Source organism: Tamandua tetradactyla, chromosome 1 (assembly GCF_023851605.1).
Source record: "Tamandua tetradactyla isolate mTamTet1 chromosome 1, mTamTet1.pri, whole genome shotgun sequence".
Lineage (NCBI taxonomy): Eukaryota > Metazoa > Chordata > Mammalia > Pilosa > Myrmecophagidae > Tamandua > Tamandua tetradactyla.
The window spans coordinates 99,939,960-99,957,238 of NC_135327.1; the positions used below are offsets into that span (position 1 = coordinate 99,939,960).

General features: G+C 36.2%; 1 protein-coding gene across 8 annotated transcripts in view; it reads right to left on the bottom strand.

Annotated features, from left to right (window-relative positions):
- The window catches only part of STK31 (serine/threonine kinase 31), a 147,740-nt gene extending 130,498 nt beyond the window's left edge, over positions 1–17,242 (bottom strand). For 4 of the 8 annotated variants that reach the window (XM_077121628.1, XM_077121610.1, XM_077121618.1 and 1 more), the window contains exons 1-5: positions 15,935–17,242; positions 12,725–12,764; positions 10,524–10,928; positions 8,955–9,001; positions 8,813–8,865 (exon numbers count right to left, since the gene is read on the bottom strand). In XM_077121628.1, coding sequence (XP_076977743.1) covers positions 8,813–8,865; positions 8,955–9,001; positions 10,524–10,573 — 150 coding nt within the window. In that variant the 5' untranslated portion in view covers positions 10,574–10,928; positions 12,725–12,764; positions 15,935–17,242. Of the gene's footprint in view, positions 1–8,812; positions 8,866–8,954; positions 9,002–10,523; positions 10,929–12,724; positions 12,765–15,934 lie in introns of those variants that run through there. The other 4 variants (XM_077121602.1, XM_077121585.1, XM_077121577.1 and 1 more) reach the window with 4 other exon arrangements.
- Between the last annotated feature and the right edge of the window lie 37 nt (positions 17,243–17,279).

Genomic DNA, 17,279 nt, shown 5'->3' on the forward strand with positions numbered 1-17,279 from the left:
CTCAACAACACACTCTTAAACAACGAGTGGGTCAAGGAAGAAATTGCAAGAGAAATTAGTAAATATCTCGAGGCGAATGAAAACGAAAACACAACATATCAAAACCTATGGGACGCAGCAAAGGCAGTGCTAAGAGGGAAATTTATTGCCCTAAATGCCTATATCAGAAAAGAAGAAAAGGCAAAAATTCAGGAATTAACTGTCCACTTGGAAGAACTGGAGAAAGAACAGCAAACTAATCCCAAAGCAAGCAAAACGAAAGAAATAAATGAAATTGAGAACATGAAAACAATAGAGAAAATCAATAAGACCAGAAGTTGGTTCTATGAGAAAATCAATAAGATTGATGGGCCCTTAGCAAGATTGACAAAAAGAAGAAGAGAGAGGATGCAAATAAATAAGATCAGAAATGGAAGAGAAGACATACCCACTGACCTCACAGAAATAAAGGAGGTAATAACAGGATACTATGAACAACTTTACGCTAATAAATACAACAATTTAGATGAAATGGACGGGTTCCTGGAAAGACATGAACAACCAACTTTAACTCAAGAAGAAATAGATGACCTCAATAAACCAATCACAAGTAAAGAAATTGAATCAGTCATTCAAAAGCTTCCCCAAAAGAAAAGTCCAGGACCAGACGGCTTCATGTGAATTCTGCCAAACATTCCAGAAAGAATTAGTACCAACTCTCCTCAAACTCTTCAAAAAAATCGAAGTGGAGGGAAAGCTACCTAATTCATTCTATGGAGCCAACATCACCCTCATACCAAAACCAGGCAAAGATATTACAAAAAAAGAAAACTATAGACCAATCTCTCTAATGAATATAGATGCAAAACTCCTCAACAAAATTCCAGCAAATCGAATCCAACAACACATTAAAAGAATTATACATCATGACCAAGTAGGATTCATCCCAGGTATGCAAGGATGGTTCAACATAAGAAAATCAATTAATGTAATACACCATATCAACAAATCAAAGCAGAAAAAACACATGATCATCTCAATTGATGCAGAGAAGGCATTTGACAAGATTCAACATTCTTTCCTGTTGAAAACACCTCAAAAGATAGGAATACAAGGGAACTTCCTTAAAATGATAGAGGGAATATATGAAAAACGCACAGTTCATATCATCCTCAATGGGGAAAAATTGAAAACTTTCCCCCTAAGATCAGGCACAAGACAAGGATGTCCATTATCACCACTATTATTCAAAATTGTGTTGGAGGTTCTAGCCAGAGCAATTAGACAAGAAAAAGAAATACAAGGCATCAAAATTGGAAAGGAAGAAGTAAAACTATCACTGTTTGCCGACAATATGATACTATATGTCGAAAACCCGGAAAAATCCACAGCAAAACTACTAGAGCTAATAAATGAGTACAGCAAAGTAGCAGGTTACAAGATCAACATTCAAAAATCTGTAGCATTTCTATACACTAGGAATGAACAAGCTGAGGGGGAAATCAAGAAACGAATCCCATTTACAATTGCAACTAAAAGAATAAAATACCTAGGAATAAATTTAACTAAAGAGACAAAAAACCTATATAAAGAAAACTACAAAAAACTGTTAAAAGAAATCACAGAAGACCTAAATAGATGGAAGGGCATACCGTGTTCATGGCTTGGAAGACTAAATATAGTTGTCTATCCTACCTAAATTGATTTACAGATTCAATGCAATACCAATCAAAATCCCAACAACTTATTTTTCAGAAATCGAAAAACCAATAAGCAAATTTATCTGGAAGGGCAGGGTGCCCTGAATCGCTAAAAGTATCTTGAGGAAAAAAAACAAAGTTGGAGGTCTCACGCTGCTGGACTTTAAGGCATATTATGAAGCCACAGTGGTCAAAACAGCATGGTATTGGCATACAGATAGATATATCGACCAATGGAATCAAATAGAGTGCTCAGATATAGACCCTCTCATCTATGGACATTTGATCTTTGATAAGGCAGTCAAGCCAACTCACCTGGGACAGAACAGTCTCTTCAATAAATAGTGCCTAGAGAACTGGATATCCATATGCAAAAGAATGAAAGAGGACCCGTATCTCACACCCTATACAAAAGTTAACTCAAAATGGATCAAAGATCTAAACTTTAGGTCTAAGACCATAAAACAGTTAGAGGAAAATGTAGGGAGATATCTTATGAAACTTACAATTGGAGGCGGTTTTATGGACCTTAAACCTAAAGCAAGAGCACTGAAGAAAGAAAGAAATCAATGGGAGCTCCTCAAAATTAAACACTTTTGTGCATCAAAGAACTTCATCAAGAAAGTAGAAAGACAGCCTACACAATGGGAGACAATACTTGGAAACAACATATCAGATAAAGGTCTAGTATCCAGAATTTATAAAGAGATTGTTCATCTCAACAACAAAAAGACAGCCAACCCAATTACAAAATGGGAAAAAGACTTGAACAGACACCTGTCAGAAGAGGAAATACAAATGGCCAAAAGGCACATGAAGAGATGCTCAATGTCCCTGGCCATTAGAGAAATGCAAATCAAAACCACAATGAGATATCATCTCACACCCACCAGAATGGCCATTATCAACAAAACAGAAAATGACAAGTGCTGGAGAGGATGCGGAGAAAGAGGCACACTTATCCACTGTTGGTGGGAATGTCAAATGGTGCAACCACTGTGGAAGGCAGTTTGGCGATTCCTCAAAAAACTGAATATAGAATTGCCACACGACCCAGCAATACCATTGCTGGGAATCTACTCAAAGGACTTAAGGGCAAAGACACAAATGGACATTTGCACACCAATGTTTACAGCAGCATTATTTACAATTGCAAAGAGATGGAAACAGCCAAAATGTCCATCAACAGACAAGTGGCTAAACAAGCTGTGGTATAGACATACGATGGAATATTATGCAGCTTTAAGACAGGATAAACTTATGAAGCATGTAATAACATGGATGGACCTAGAGAACATTATGCTGAGTGAGTCTAGCCAAAAACTAAAAGACAAATACTATATGGTCCCACTGATGTGAACCGACATTCGAGAATAAACTTGGAATATGTCATTGGTAACAGAGACCAGCAGGAGTTAGAAACAGGGTAAGATAATGGGTAATTGGAGCTGAAGGGATACAGACTGTGCAACAGGACTAGATACAAAAACTCAAAAATGGACAGCACAATACTACCTAATTGTAATGTAATTATGTTAAAACACTGAATGAAGCTACATCTGAGCTATAGTTTTTTGTTTGTTGGTTGGTTGGTTTGTTTGTTTGTTTGTGTTTTTTGTTTTTTTTCTTTTTCCTTTTTTTTCTTTTTTATATATATTTTTTATTTTTATTATTATTTTTATTTTTTTCTCTATATTATCATTCTATATCTTTTTCTGTTGTTTTGCTAGTTCTTCTCCTAAATCGATGCAAATGTACTAAGAAATGATGATCATACATCTATGTGATGATATTAAGAATTACTGATTGCATATGTAGAATGGAATGATTTCTAAATGTTGTCAGTTAATTTTTTTTTAATTAAAAAAAAAAAAACACACAGAAGTAGAAATGAGAAATGGATCAGTCAGATACATCACAAAAGAGCAACTATACCGAAAATGAGGTTGCAATAAAGGAAAAGAGAGACAAAAATAAATAAATAAAAGAACCAAAAGGCCAAATGGCTTTACTAAGTAATGCCTTTACAGCAATAACACTGAATGTTAATGGACTACACTCCCCAATCAAAAGACACAGTTTGGCAGAATGGATAAAAAAAAAAAAAACATGAAACAATATGATGTTTACAACAGACTCACCTTGGATGCAAAGACACACATAGGTTGAAAATGAAAGGGCAGTAAAAGCTATACCGTGCAAATGGTAACCAAAAATGAGCTAAGGTAGCTACACTAATACTGACAAAATAGACTTTAAGTCAAAAGTTATTACAAGAAACAAAGAAGGCCACTATTTATTATGAAAAGAATCAATCAACAAGAAAGCAGTAACAATCATAAATATTTATGCATCTAAGCACAGTGTCCCAAAATATGTGAGGCAAACACTGGCAAAAATAAAGGGAGAAACAGACACATCTACAATAATAAAGACTTCAATACCCACTTCTCATCAATTCATAGAACATCCAAACATAAGATCAATAAGGAAACAAGAGAACTTGAATAATAAATGAACTAGACCTAACAGAAATATACAGAACACTGCACCCAAAAAAGCAGGATGCACACTCTTCTCAAGTGCACATGAATCATTCTCCAGGAGAGACCACACGTTGGGTCACAAAACAAGTCTCAAAGACTGGGTAAAATGAATAAATATAAAGCCCAATAGTACTGTATCCTCAATATATAACTTTACCCTTTAATTTCAATTAGAGATTGCAATTATTAATTTCAATTATTAATAATGTCAATAAAAAGACTGAAATTATACAAAGTATCTCCTCTGGCCACAACTGAAAGAAGCTGGAAATCAATGCAGGCAGAGAACTGGGAAGTTTACAAATTTATAGAAGTTAAATAATGCATTCCAACCATTCAATGGGTTAAAGAAGAAACTGCACAGGAGATTAGTAAATATTTTGAGTCAAATGAAAATTAGAACAGGACATATCAAAACTTATGGGAAACAGGAAGGCAATGCTGAGAGAGAAATTTATAGCCCTAAGTGCTTACATTAAAAAAGAAGAAAGAGCTAAAATCAAAGACCTAACTGCGTTCCTGGAGGAACTAGAAAAAGTACAGCAATCTAAACCCAAAGTAAGCAGAAAGAAAGAAATAACAAAGAGTACAGTAGAAATAAATGGAATAGAGAATTAAAAAAAAAAAAAAAAACAGAATCAACAAAACCCAAAGTTGGTTGTTTGAAAAGATCAATAAAATTGACAAAACTTTAGCTAGACTGACAAAGAAAAAAAGAGAGAAGAAGAAAATAAATAAAATCAGAAATGAGGGGGGGACATTACAGCTGACTCCACAGAAATAAAAGAGATCCTAAGAACAAGTGTATGCCAACAAATTAGAGAACCCAGATGAAATGGATAAGTTCCTAGAAACACACAAACAACCTACGTTGACTCTAGAAGAATTAGAAGATCTCAACATACCAATTAAAAGTAACAAGGCTGAATCAGTCATAAAAATTTCCCAACAAAGAAAATCCCAGGACCAGATGGCTTCACACGTGAATTCTACCACACATGCCAGTAAGAACTGATAACAATCCTATTCAAACTCTTCCAAAACAACTGAAGAGGAGAGAACAGTATTGAACTCATTCTATGAGGCCAATATCACCCTAATACCAAAGCCAGATAAAGATACTACAAGAAAGGAATGTTACAGACCAATTTCTCTTATTAATATAGATGCAAAAATCCTCAACAAAATACTAGTAAATCAAATCCGACAACCCATTAAAAGAATTAGACATCGCAATCAAGTGGGATTCATCCCAGGTATGCAAGGTTAACATAAAATCAATTATTGTAATATGTCACATTAACAAAATGAAGAGGAAAAAACACAGGATTACAATTGATGCAGAAAAGGCATTTGACAAAAGTGAGCAACCTTTACTGATAAAAACCCTTAGAAAAACAGGAATAGGAGGGAAGTTCCTCAACAAGATAAAGGGGATATGAAAAACCCACCACCTACATCATACTCAATGGTGAAAAACTGAAAGCTTTCCCTCTAAGATCTGAAACAAGACAAGAATGCCCACTGTTAACCAACATTATACTGGAAGTTCTAGCCAAAGCAATTAAGCAAAAAAAGAAATAAAATGAATTCAAATTGGAAAAGAAGAAATACAACTTTCACTATGGCAGATGGTGTGACAAAAACTCCCAAGAAATCTACAACAAAGTTCCTAAGGTTAATAAATGAATTGAGACAAGTGACCATGTAAATGATTAACAGCTAAAAATGTATAGTGTTTCTATAGTCTAGCAATAAGCAATCTGAGGAAGAAATTTTTAAAATTCCATTTACAACAGTAACTATGGAATCAAATATCTAGATAGAATGTAAACAACTAGTACACAGAAAATAAAAGAAATCAAAGACAATCTAAATAAATGGAAGGACATTCCATACTAATGAACTGGAAAATGAAATGTTGTTAAGGTATCTATTCTACCTAAAACAATTTACAAATTCAAAACAATCCCAATCAAAATTTCAATAGTCTAGTTTGTAGAAAAGAAGACAATCTTTAAACTTATTTGGGACCCCAAATAGCCAAAACCAAATTCAAAAAGAAGAACAAAGTTGGAGCATTCACCCATCCTAACTTTAAAACTTTATTACAAAGCTATAGTGGTCAAAACAGAATGGTATTGACAGAAATAGACTTTCATATCTATGGTCAACTAATTTTTGATAAGGCTGTCAAGCCCACTCCACAGGGAAAGAATAGTCTTTTCATAAATGGTGCTAGGAGAACTGGATATCCATATGCACAAAAATGAAAGAAAACACCTATCTTACACCTGATACAAGAATTAACTCAAAATGGATCAAAAACCTAAATATAAGAACCAGGACTAAAAACTCCTAGAAGAAAACAGAGGGAAGCATCTTCAGGACCTTGTATTAGGCAATGCTTTCTCAGATTTTATACCCAAAACACAAGCAACAAAGGAAAAAATAGATAAACGGGACTTCATCAAAACTGAAATCTTTTCTTCATCAAAGGACTAGATCAGCAAAGTGAAAAGTCAACCTACTCAATGAGAGAAAATATTTGGGAGCCACATATACAATAAGGGTTTAATATCCAGAATATATGAAGAAATCCTACAATTCAACAATAAAAAGGCAAACAATCTAATTTAAAAATGGGCAAAAGACTTGAACAGAAATTTTTCCAAATAGGATATACAAATGGCTAAAAAAGCACATGAAAAGATCTCAACATTACTAGCAATTAGGGAAATGCAAATCAAAACCATGAGATACTATTTCACACCCAATAGAATGGTTACTCCTTAAAAAAAAAAACAGAAAATTACAAGTGTTAGAGAAGACGCAGAAAAATAAAAATATTCATTCACTGCTAGTCGAATGTAAAATGGCGCAGCCATAGTGCAGCCACTTTGAAAGACAGTTTGGCAGTTCCTCAGAAAGCTAAATACAGAATTACCACATGACCCAGCAATATCACTAGTAGGTTTATACGCAAGAGAACTGAAAGCATGGACTTGAACAGATATTTGCACTCCCCTATTCACAGCAGCATTATTCACAATTGCCAAAAGAGGGAAACAACCCAAGTATTCATCAACCAATGAATAGATAAAAATATTATTTATTTATTATTTATAAACAATGGAGTATGATTCAGAATTAAAAATAATGAAGTTCTAATTGATGCAACAACAAAGATGAACCTTGAGACATACTGTTGAGTGAAATAAGCCAGACACAAAATGAAAAGTACTGTATGAACTCACTGATATGAAATTAGAATGACCAAACTCATTCAGTCAGAATCTAGAATACAGGTTACCAGGGGCTGGGCTGAGGGTAGAGAATGGGGAATTAATGCTTAAATTGTACAATTTCTATTTGGAAAGACTGTAAACATTTGACAGTGGATGGTGGTGATGGTAGCACAACATTCTGAATGTAACTAACAGCACTGAATTATATAGGTGAATGTGGTTAAATGAGGACATTTACATCATACATATTTTACTAGAATAAAAAAACATGGGATTGTACAACACAGTGAACTGTATTGCAAATGATGGACTATAGTTATTAGTGCAATTATAAAAATGTTTCATGAATTGTAACAAATGCACTACACTAATGTAAGGTGTTATTAATAGGATGGTACACGGGAACTCTGTATTTTATGTATCTTATGCATATTTCTGTGAACCTACAATGTATATAACCAAAAAATTCAAGAAAACTAGAATATATGGGTATCCTGTAGAAAACATGTGCATAAGCAGAGACATAAAATTGCCACAAGTTTTCTATGAATATCACCCTTATTCAATACTTTTTCTACATAGATTTACGCACCCTGGGAAGTCACGTTCTTCTATAACTTTTCTTCCCATACATTCTTCTATTTCCTACAATGCTAATTCACCCCACTCCCACAGAAAATAAGTTTCCATTATTTAGAAAGTATAATGGAATGTCATTCCCTTCCCTCCTGTATGATGTGTAGTTCATAATTAATGGGTAATTGTTATGAATTGTTATGAATAACTGTGTCCATTAAAGGGATTCACATTCTTAAATGTCAGAAAAACTGAGTAAAATCAACTGACTTAAAGCCTGACAAATGAAAATCAGACATATTCCAGACATGCCTCCAATTTTATAATTAAAAGAAACCACATATCAAATTCAAAATTAAACCATTAGAAAAAATGACATATGTAAACATAACATATATCGAGAAACACTCTTATAAAAGTCCCCTAGATGGGGCTATAACTTCATAAATACAACAGTCTTTCAGACTCCTCAGGAATTTATGTAGCCTAGATTGTTGGTGTTAAACTGAGTGTAATTCTGAAACCCCAACCGCTATATTGCAGATTTTTTTTGACTCAGTATGTTATGAACACAATACTCCTAACTGCAGTATAGTCTCAGCTGTAGCTATGTTCTAAATTGTGCTAAAAAAATGTTTGATAAAAATTAGGTACTGAGAATGACAATGATAAACATATTCCTGGGTTTAAAATTTTTGTTTCTGTTCGGGAAGATATGGATCAGTAAGGGAAGGTAGGAAAAATCAATCAGGCTGATATTTACCTGTGCCCAAAATGTTACTGCATCTTCCACATGACTTCCAACCACATCTTCAACTAAAACCAAAACACAATACAAAGAAAATTAGAAATGTATCAATATCATCTAGCTCTTATACATTAAAATAATGTGAGGTATCAGTTACCTTTATTGTAAAGTGGATCTTCATCCATTTTCACAATTCCTGAAAAACTAAAACAATTCAATAACTTGAATTAGGTTATAATAAGTCCAATAACAGTGAATAAAAACTAAACCACATAATGTTTAGATTCTCAAAGGTAAGTTTTGTCCTGAATAAAGCCATCACACTCTATGTTAAACTTTCAAAGATATTTTCTTCAATAATTATTCATTTTATTGAGTTTACTGTATTTTGCAATTCATCAAATACCATCTCTAACATTAAAATAATCGCTTTAGTCAAACTTTTACAAATTTACACTGTATATAGTTCAGGTACATTTTGATTACTTACATAAATTAATACCTTGGAACAATGTGCATGATCTTTTTAAAAAAATTAATGTCCTCCCAAAACAAGAGTAGGACTTTCAAAAGTTAAACAAAGAGAAATACAAATATAAACAGAATAAACGCTTCAGATTGGTAATCAATTTTATTTCAAAGGCACAGTAGTTACTATTTTTTTAAGATATCCCTGAATTAAAGACTGCAAAATTAACTAAATTTTGCCACTACTTTAAAAGTACTCTTCAATACATAGTATTAAACATACCAACCGCAAAATATTTCAGAAGAAAACTACTTAATTTTATCCTTAATATACTAGAATATTCACTTTTATACATAAAAATATTAGTTCATTGAAAGAAAGTGAAAACACTGATTTTCTAAAAAAGACCTTTAAAAGTTATCTAAGAACGAACACAATTCCGGTTTCAACCGCTCTGCCAACTATAGAAACAGAAGTAATTAATTCTGTATCACAGAACAAAAAGTTCATAGAACTTTTTCTTCTGATCTTTACTGCTGCTTAAAACTTTTTTTTTAATACAATAACACCAAGACATCTTCAAAACAAGGATTCTTCCACTAATACTTTAATACAAAGAATTTTAAAAGTGGGTTGGAATCTGTTTGGGGAGACAATATATTTCTCTGGAAGACTGTCTTAAACTTAGTAAAAGGAAAATATTTGCCTGGGAAATCCTTCCTCATACCTACCTCTAAGAAGCTATTTCTAAAAAAATGTTTGTTTGGAAATCTTTATTTTACGTTCATTATTAAACAACTGATGCCGTACCCACTTTCTGCAAGCCTGGATAACCAAAAGTTACTTCGCCGTACTACTCCAAATTTCCACTTCCTGATGAGAATTTGTAATAAATGGGTGGAAACAGGCATTTCCTTGATACTTGCTTAATGAGGGATTTTGAAGTTTAAATGGCACAGAATGTGCACGAAGGGAAGAGGAAGGATTCCACCTAACCACCTCAGAGTAGGCCTGTGCGTCCTTATCTTCTTCACAGAGAGCACTCAGGCCTGAGTTATCTGCAAGCCGGTTTCACTTCCTGACCCCACACTCAAAAATCTGGGTGCCTATCACCTCAGCAGTGGCGGGCGGCTCAATGATACAAGTAGGCCAAGAAATGCGCCTTGCCCTATACTTGGAAATTTAGGCCGCAACCAGTACGAAAATTCTGCCCTTGAGGCGGCCACCTTCGCAGCTGCCAGCCACACTACTACTGACCTCACATTTTCTGTCACAGAAGCTCCTGAAAAGCAACCCCGGCCCCACATGCTGGGCCCTTAGGCCTTTGGTCGCCCCACCTTCGCCCTCAGCCCAATGTCGACTCCCGTGCAGTCTCACCGGGCGCGCCTCGGCGTTTCCAGCCACTCGGGTACCACGCTGCGCTTGCGCACAAGCCGCTGCGATATCATCCGGGCTTGGCGGGAGCCGAGGCCTGGTTCACGCGGCAGCAAAACTTCGGGCCTGGGACGAGGCGCGCAAAGTGCGCGGGCCCGGCGCGGCGACGTGCTCGTGCATGCACGCAGCTGTCAGCCGTCATAAGTCGAGCATCGCACAGAAGTTGCCCTTTGGGTTTATATGGACCTGGATCCCTCCTGCACCTGCCGGGTACTTCCTCTTACAAGGCTGTGAATGATGACATATGACAGCGGAGTGAATTTCATGGGCTTTCCCAATTTGTTGAAATTGATTTAAATAGTAACACAGCCAAATTAGAAGAATCCCAACCTGCTTTTACAAGATGGAAAGGACAAAAAAAGACTTTTGGTAAATGGATAAAGTGTTTCAGAACTTAGTAGCGTTACACCCATTTCTCAACCCATGTCTAGCATCATCAACATCTGTCTCTGGGCATCGCAGCTTTTTCACGATGTTGAGGGGGGAAAGAAATTAATGTACTTGAGCTGTTCAGCTATTCGCAGATATTACATATTGTGGCAAATCTTATAGAACAAGAAGGAAATTGCCTCCAATTAATTTTTAACAGCTCGATTTAGGTATAATTAACATACAATAAACTGCCCATATTTAAAGTGCACAATTTGATAAGAACTGACATATGTATACACCTGTGATATCATCCCTACAATCAAAATAACAAACATATCACCCTGAAAACTTTCCTAATGTCCCTTATATATACCTGACTCACCCACATCCCACCCCCCACAGTAACCGTTGGTCTGTTTTCTATCACCATCCATTAGTTTGCATTTTCTAGAATTTGATACTAAGGAAATTAAACAATATTTACTTTTGAGGGGCAGCAGAGGCCTGCCTTCTTTCACTAAGCATAATTATTTTGAGAATCATCTATTTTGTCGTGTGTATCAATAGTTGTTTTTTATTGCTGAGTACTATTCATTGTGTAACTATACCACATTTTGCTTCTCCACCTTTTGATTCGCTTATGGGTTGTTTCCAGTTCGGGATAATTTCAAATGAAGGGACTATGAGGCATCATGTACCAGTCTTGTATGGGTGTATGCTTTCATTCCTCTTGAGTAAATACTTAGAAGTGGAATGGCTGGATTATATACGAGGGTATATTTAATTATTTAAGGAACTTCCAAACAGTTTAAGAAAGTAGTTGTGTTTTATATTCCCACCAGCAGCGTTTCAAAATTCTAATTGCTCCATACTCTTGCCATCACTTGGTATGGTCTGTGTTTCTTATTTTACACATGTATATGTTGTGCTATCTCCTTGTGGTTTTAATTTGCATTCCCCTACTGACTAAAAATGTTGAATGTCTTTCATATGTTTATTTTCTATCCATATATCTTCTTTGGCGAAGTGTCTGCTCAAAACTTTTCCCATATTTATACTGAGTTGTTGGTTTTCTTATGAGTTTCTTATAATGAGTTGGTTTTCTTATAATGAGTTTCAAAAATTCTTTATATGTTGTAGGTATAATTCCTTCAGTTTGCAAATATTTTCTCTCAGTTTGTGGCTTGTCTTATCTCTAAATAGAGTATTTCAAAGAGCAGAAATTCTTAATTTTGATGAAATCCAATTTATCAATTACTTTCTAGATTGTACTTTTGTGTTTTAGCTAAGAAATCTCTGGTTAACCCAGCTCACAAAAGTTTTCTACATTTTCTTCTAGAAGTTCAATAAGTTTAGGCTTTAAGTGTATAAACCTTTTAAATTAACTTTAAATTTTTTTTTAATTTAAGAAAACAAACAATATGCTTATAACCACCAAAAATGGATATCTTAATTAGCTTAACCATAGGCATATTTAAATAAAGTAACCACATAATCATTGTAAAGCCTGTTTGTGCAGTAAGTTTAATAATTCAATTTGAAATTAAGGCAACAAGGGAAAAATCTACAAGTTCAGACAGTAGAGTCCTTAAATTCCAAGTATTAAATACTAACAGGGCAGTACGACAGTGGCTCAGTGGCAGAATTCTCACCTGCCATGCCGGAAATCCAGGTTCAATTCCTGGTGCCTGCCTATGCAAAAAAAAAAGAAAGAAAGAAAACCCACTTAGATACCATTTGATCAGCTGTCAAAACGGTGAATTAACTTTTGTATAAAATACAAAATATTAATCAAAGTTTTTTTTTTTTTTTTTGCATATGGATATCCAATTTTTCCAGCACCAATTGTGGAAAACATTGTCCTTTCTCCACAAAATTACCTTTGCACTGTTGTCAAAGATCAATTGACCTTCTATGTTGCAGGACTATTTCTGGATTCCCTGTTCTGTTACACTGATACTTGCTTTTTCACTGTTATCACACTGCCTGCATTACAATAGTTTTTGTTGTTGCTGTTCTTGCTGTTGTTGTTTGCATGGGCAGGCACCAGGAACTGAACCCAGGTCTCCAGCATGGCAGACCAGAACTCTGCCTGCTGAGCCTCTGTGGACCACCCTACAGTAGTTTTATAGTGTCAGACACTGTAAGTCTTCCAACTTTTTCTTTTTCAAAGTTGTTTTAGCTTTGCATTTCTGTATGAATTTTAGAATGAGTTTCTTACTTTCTACCAAAAAAAGAAAAGCCTGCTGAGACTCTGATTGGGAATGCATTGAATCTGTAGATCAATTTGAGGATTGATACCTTAACAATATTGAGTTGTCTTATCCATTAACAGATAAATCTCCACATATTTGTCTTCTTTTATTTCTCTCAGCAATGATTTATATATTTTGATGTAAAGATTTTGCACATTTTGTCTGATTTATTCCTAGGTATTTCACATTTTTGATGCTAGTATAAATGTCATTGCTTTCTTAATTTCAATTCCTGCTTGCTTCCAGTATGTAAAACTTTAATTTTTATATATAGATCTTGTTTACTGCATCCTGTGATAAACTATCACTTATCTAGTGATAGTTTTTGTAGATTTAATAGGATCACCTACATATATGATTGGTTTGCTGACAGAATGCAATATACCAAAAATGGGTTGGCTTTTACAATGGGGATTTATTAACCTACAATTTACATTTGGTAGGCCATGGAAATGTCCCAATTAAAGCATCAGCAGGATGACACCCGGACTCTGAAGGCCGCCGGCATCTGGGACACCTCTGAAAAATGGGAAAGCGCATGGCCATCTGCTGGGCCTTCATTCCCACTGCTTTCAGCTTTTGACTCTAGTAAGCTTTCTCTCTGAGCATCTGTGGGTCCTCCCTTAGCACCTCTAGGATTTCTCTCTCTGTGTGAGCTCTCTTTCCAAGTGTTTCTCGCACTCTCTCTCTCGTGTTTCTCCATCTAAGCTCTCTGGGTGTTTCTCTTTGAGCTTTCTCAACCTCTTTGCCTTTATCCTCTCATAAAGGACTCCAGTAAAGGATTAAGAGACCCACCTTGAATTGGGTGGATCACATATCAATTGAAACAACCTAATCAAAGCCCCACCCACAACAGGTCCATACCACAGGAATGGACCAAAACAACGTGGCCTTTTCTGGGGTATATAACAGCTTTGAAACAGCAAAATGATCAATTCATACGCAAATATAGACTGTTTTACCTCTTGCTTTCCAATCTGGAAGTTTTTTGTGGTCTTATTACAGTAGCTAGAATCTCAAATATAAAGTTGAATAGATGTCCTGAGAGCAGATAGCCTTGCCATGTTCCTGATTTTAGGAGGAAAGAATTAGGACTTTTACCATTAAGTATAATGTAAACTGTGGGGTTTTAGTAGATGCCCGGAAGGGGCTGGCTTCACAGAAATGTGTAAATCAAGCCACTACAGCCTTGGTGCTCTTAAAGGTAATTATGTCCACTAGGCCTTAGTCAGTTAAATTCTACAACTTAGTCTTCAACATTTAGGAATCCCATTACGTACACTGATACCAGGAGCCCAGTTCTATGGTAGCATTCCTACCATCAATTCTAGCCTGAAATGAACAGCCACTGCCAAACTTCTCAAAGTTGCCAGTGTGTCCTATTAGATTTCTTATTGCTTTAGTGATAAGTATCATCTGGGCCTTCCCAGGTCAGGTGGTAGCTTAACCAGTATCAAATAATAAATCCACTCTAACATTCCCACCTTTCTGAGCCTTCTGATCCCTTCCATAAAACTATGACAAGTAATGACTGGCATTTCCACCACATCTTCTATGGGCCATCCTTGTGTCTAAACTTTAAGGCGCTATCTAACAGTGTGTTAGGACTGACTCCAGATATCCCTGCCAGAAAATTAAAACCTACATCATGAATGTAAGTCAAACTCTTCCCCATCAAGCCTTATATTCCATTCCTAACCCACCCCCAATCCAAAACCCTCAAGACTTACTCACTCCCAGAAATATTTCCTGGGTTCCTGCCAATGCATATTAACTGAGGCCTGTAGTTCATTCAGACCTAACCTATTCTCCTAGAGGAAAGATTGTATTTCCCCACTTGGAGTATGCTGAGACCTGAGTTTTGTTATTAATTTGAAGTCAAGAGGTAGGAGGAGTGGATCTGGAGAACAAATGTCATCTTGCAATACAACAGCCTCAGAAAGTCTTCACAGGATCTCCAGGCAAGGGCAGGCTGCTATCAAAGTGGAGCAGACTGCTTATACCAGCAGAGGGTGAAGGAAACCTGAGGGTTGAAAATTCTCAGGCTTACCATTCCAAATGTCCCCATCCCATGTTTCAGAGTTCCATTCTTTTCCTCACAGCATGCTGACTTTGATGGAGGAGACTACTGAGATTGTGTGTTGTTTCCTCTAAAGTCCTACCGCCTTTACTATTAGATTTTCAGCATAGTCTGCCCTGAAACTACAGGACCTGAGGTTTTCATTAAAGGACGGTACAGAAGCACTCTGGCTATCCCAGCACACATTGAGTTGAGAGATGGCAAACCTGATCTATGTCATTTTAATACACCTCAATCTTTATAATTCCCTTTACTTCCATTCTTCTCTTATGCTACAACTATTGTATAACATTATACTTCACCTTCCTCTGCACTTCATCAAAATCCTCTACAGTAATTGTGATGCTACATGTCAGCAGTTATCACTACCCCACTTGCCACCAACTATGGGGTCTGTTCTAATTTGTTAGGTGCCAGAATGTGATACACCAGAAACGGAACAGCTTTTAAAAAGGGGAATTTATTAAGTTGCTAGTTTAGTTCTAAGGCTGTGAAAATGTCAAATTAAGACACCAATGAGAGGTTACCTTTGCTCAAGAAAGGCTGATGAAGTTCAGGGTTTCTCTATCAGCTGGAAAGGCATACGGCAAAGTCTGCTAGCTTCCTCTCCTGGCTTCTTGTTTCATGAAGCTCCCCTGGGGCCATTTTCCTTCTTCATCTCCAAAGGTCTCTGGCTGCGTGGGCTCTGAAGCTTTTTCCAAAAATGATTCCCTCTTAAAGGGCTCCAGTAAGCAACCCCACCTTGAATGGGTGGAGACACATCTCTATGGGACCCATCTAATCAAAAGTTACCACCCACAACTGGTTGGGTCATATCTCCATGGAAACAATTAAAAAGATCCCACACAGCAATACTTAATGAGGATTAAAGAACATGGCTTCTCTGGGGTACACCAAGATTCAAACCTGCACAGGGTCTTTTCATCATCTGTCTACTGAATGATCCAGTCACACAATCCCATCATGAGGATTTGTTTCTAAAGCTGTTACTGGTATCAACCATCTTAGCCTGGGCTTACCCTACCCCACCCCCAATCAAAAGCAGAGCCTAAGACAAATGAATGCATACAATTAATTTATGTAAGAAAGTAGTCTGAGGGAGCCAGGGAGAGGGATGGGGAGATGAACAGGGAAAAAGAGAAAAATATCATAAGGATGTAACTGAGCTAGCCACTGCTATGGATGTCTCGTTTTCAATCCCACAGAATTTTCTGAGAAAATTTATGAAATCCATCTCTGAATTGGCTTCTGAGCAGATGAAAGAGTGAGTATGTATCCACTGGCTTCCATTCCCTATTAGTCAAGGGTGGCCCCAAGGTCTGTAGCTGCCCCACACCTTGGGACTATCCATGTATGTATGTGTGATGTGGAGGGGTTCATGTGGGCATTCCAAGCCACAGTGTCAGAGGATCCCTGAGGCAGAAAACAAGAGAGCCATGACGTGGGCCTAAGGCAAGATGCCATCAGATGACTCCCCTGTGAAGCTGTCTGAAGCCTGCTTCAAAGTGTTTCACAGCAGTAGTGGATTAAGAGATAGGACAAAGGATTTGAAATGGCACCCTAAAGATGTCCAGACAGTTATATACAATGCATAATTACCACAGAACTTACAAATCAGTAGATACCACTAGAAAATGATTATGTAACCTTAATATACAGTTTTTTATTTAAAAACAAATCAACATTAAAAAAGTTTTAAAAGGAAAAAAAATTAGAGATCTTAACTTCCTATTCTGAATGAATAAGTGGCCCTTATATATTTGTTCAAATCCCTGAGTGGACTGTGGGCCCTGGTTAATATGAATTGGCAGGAACGCAATTTTAATTTTTTAAATACTTGAATAGTCTATTATGATAGATAGACTAAAAATA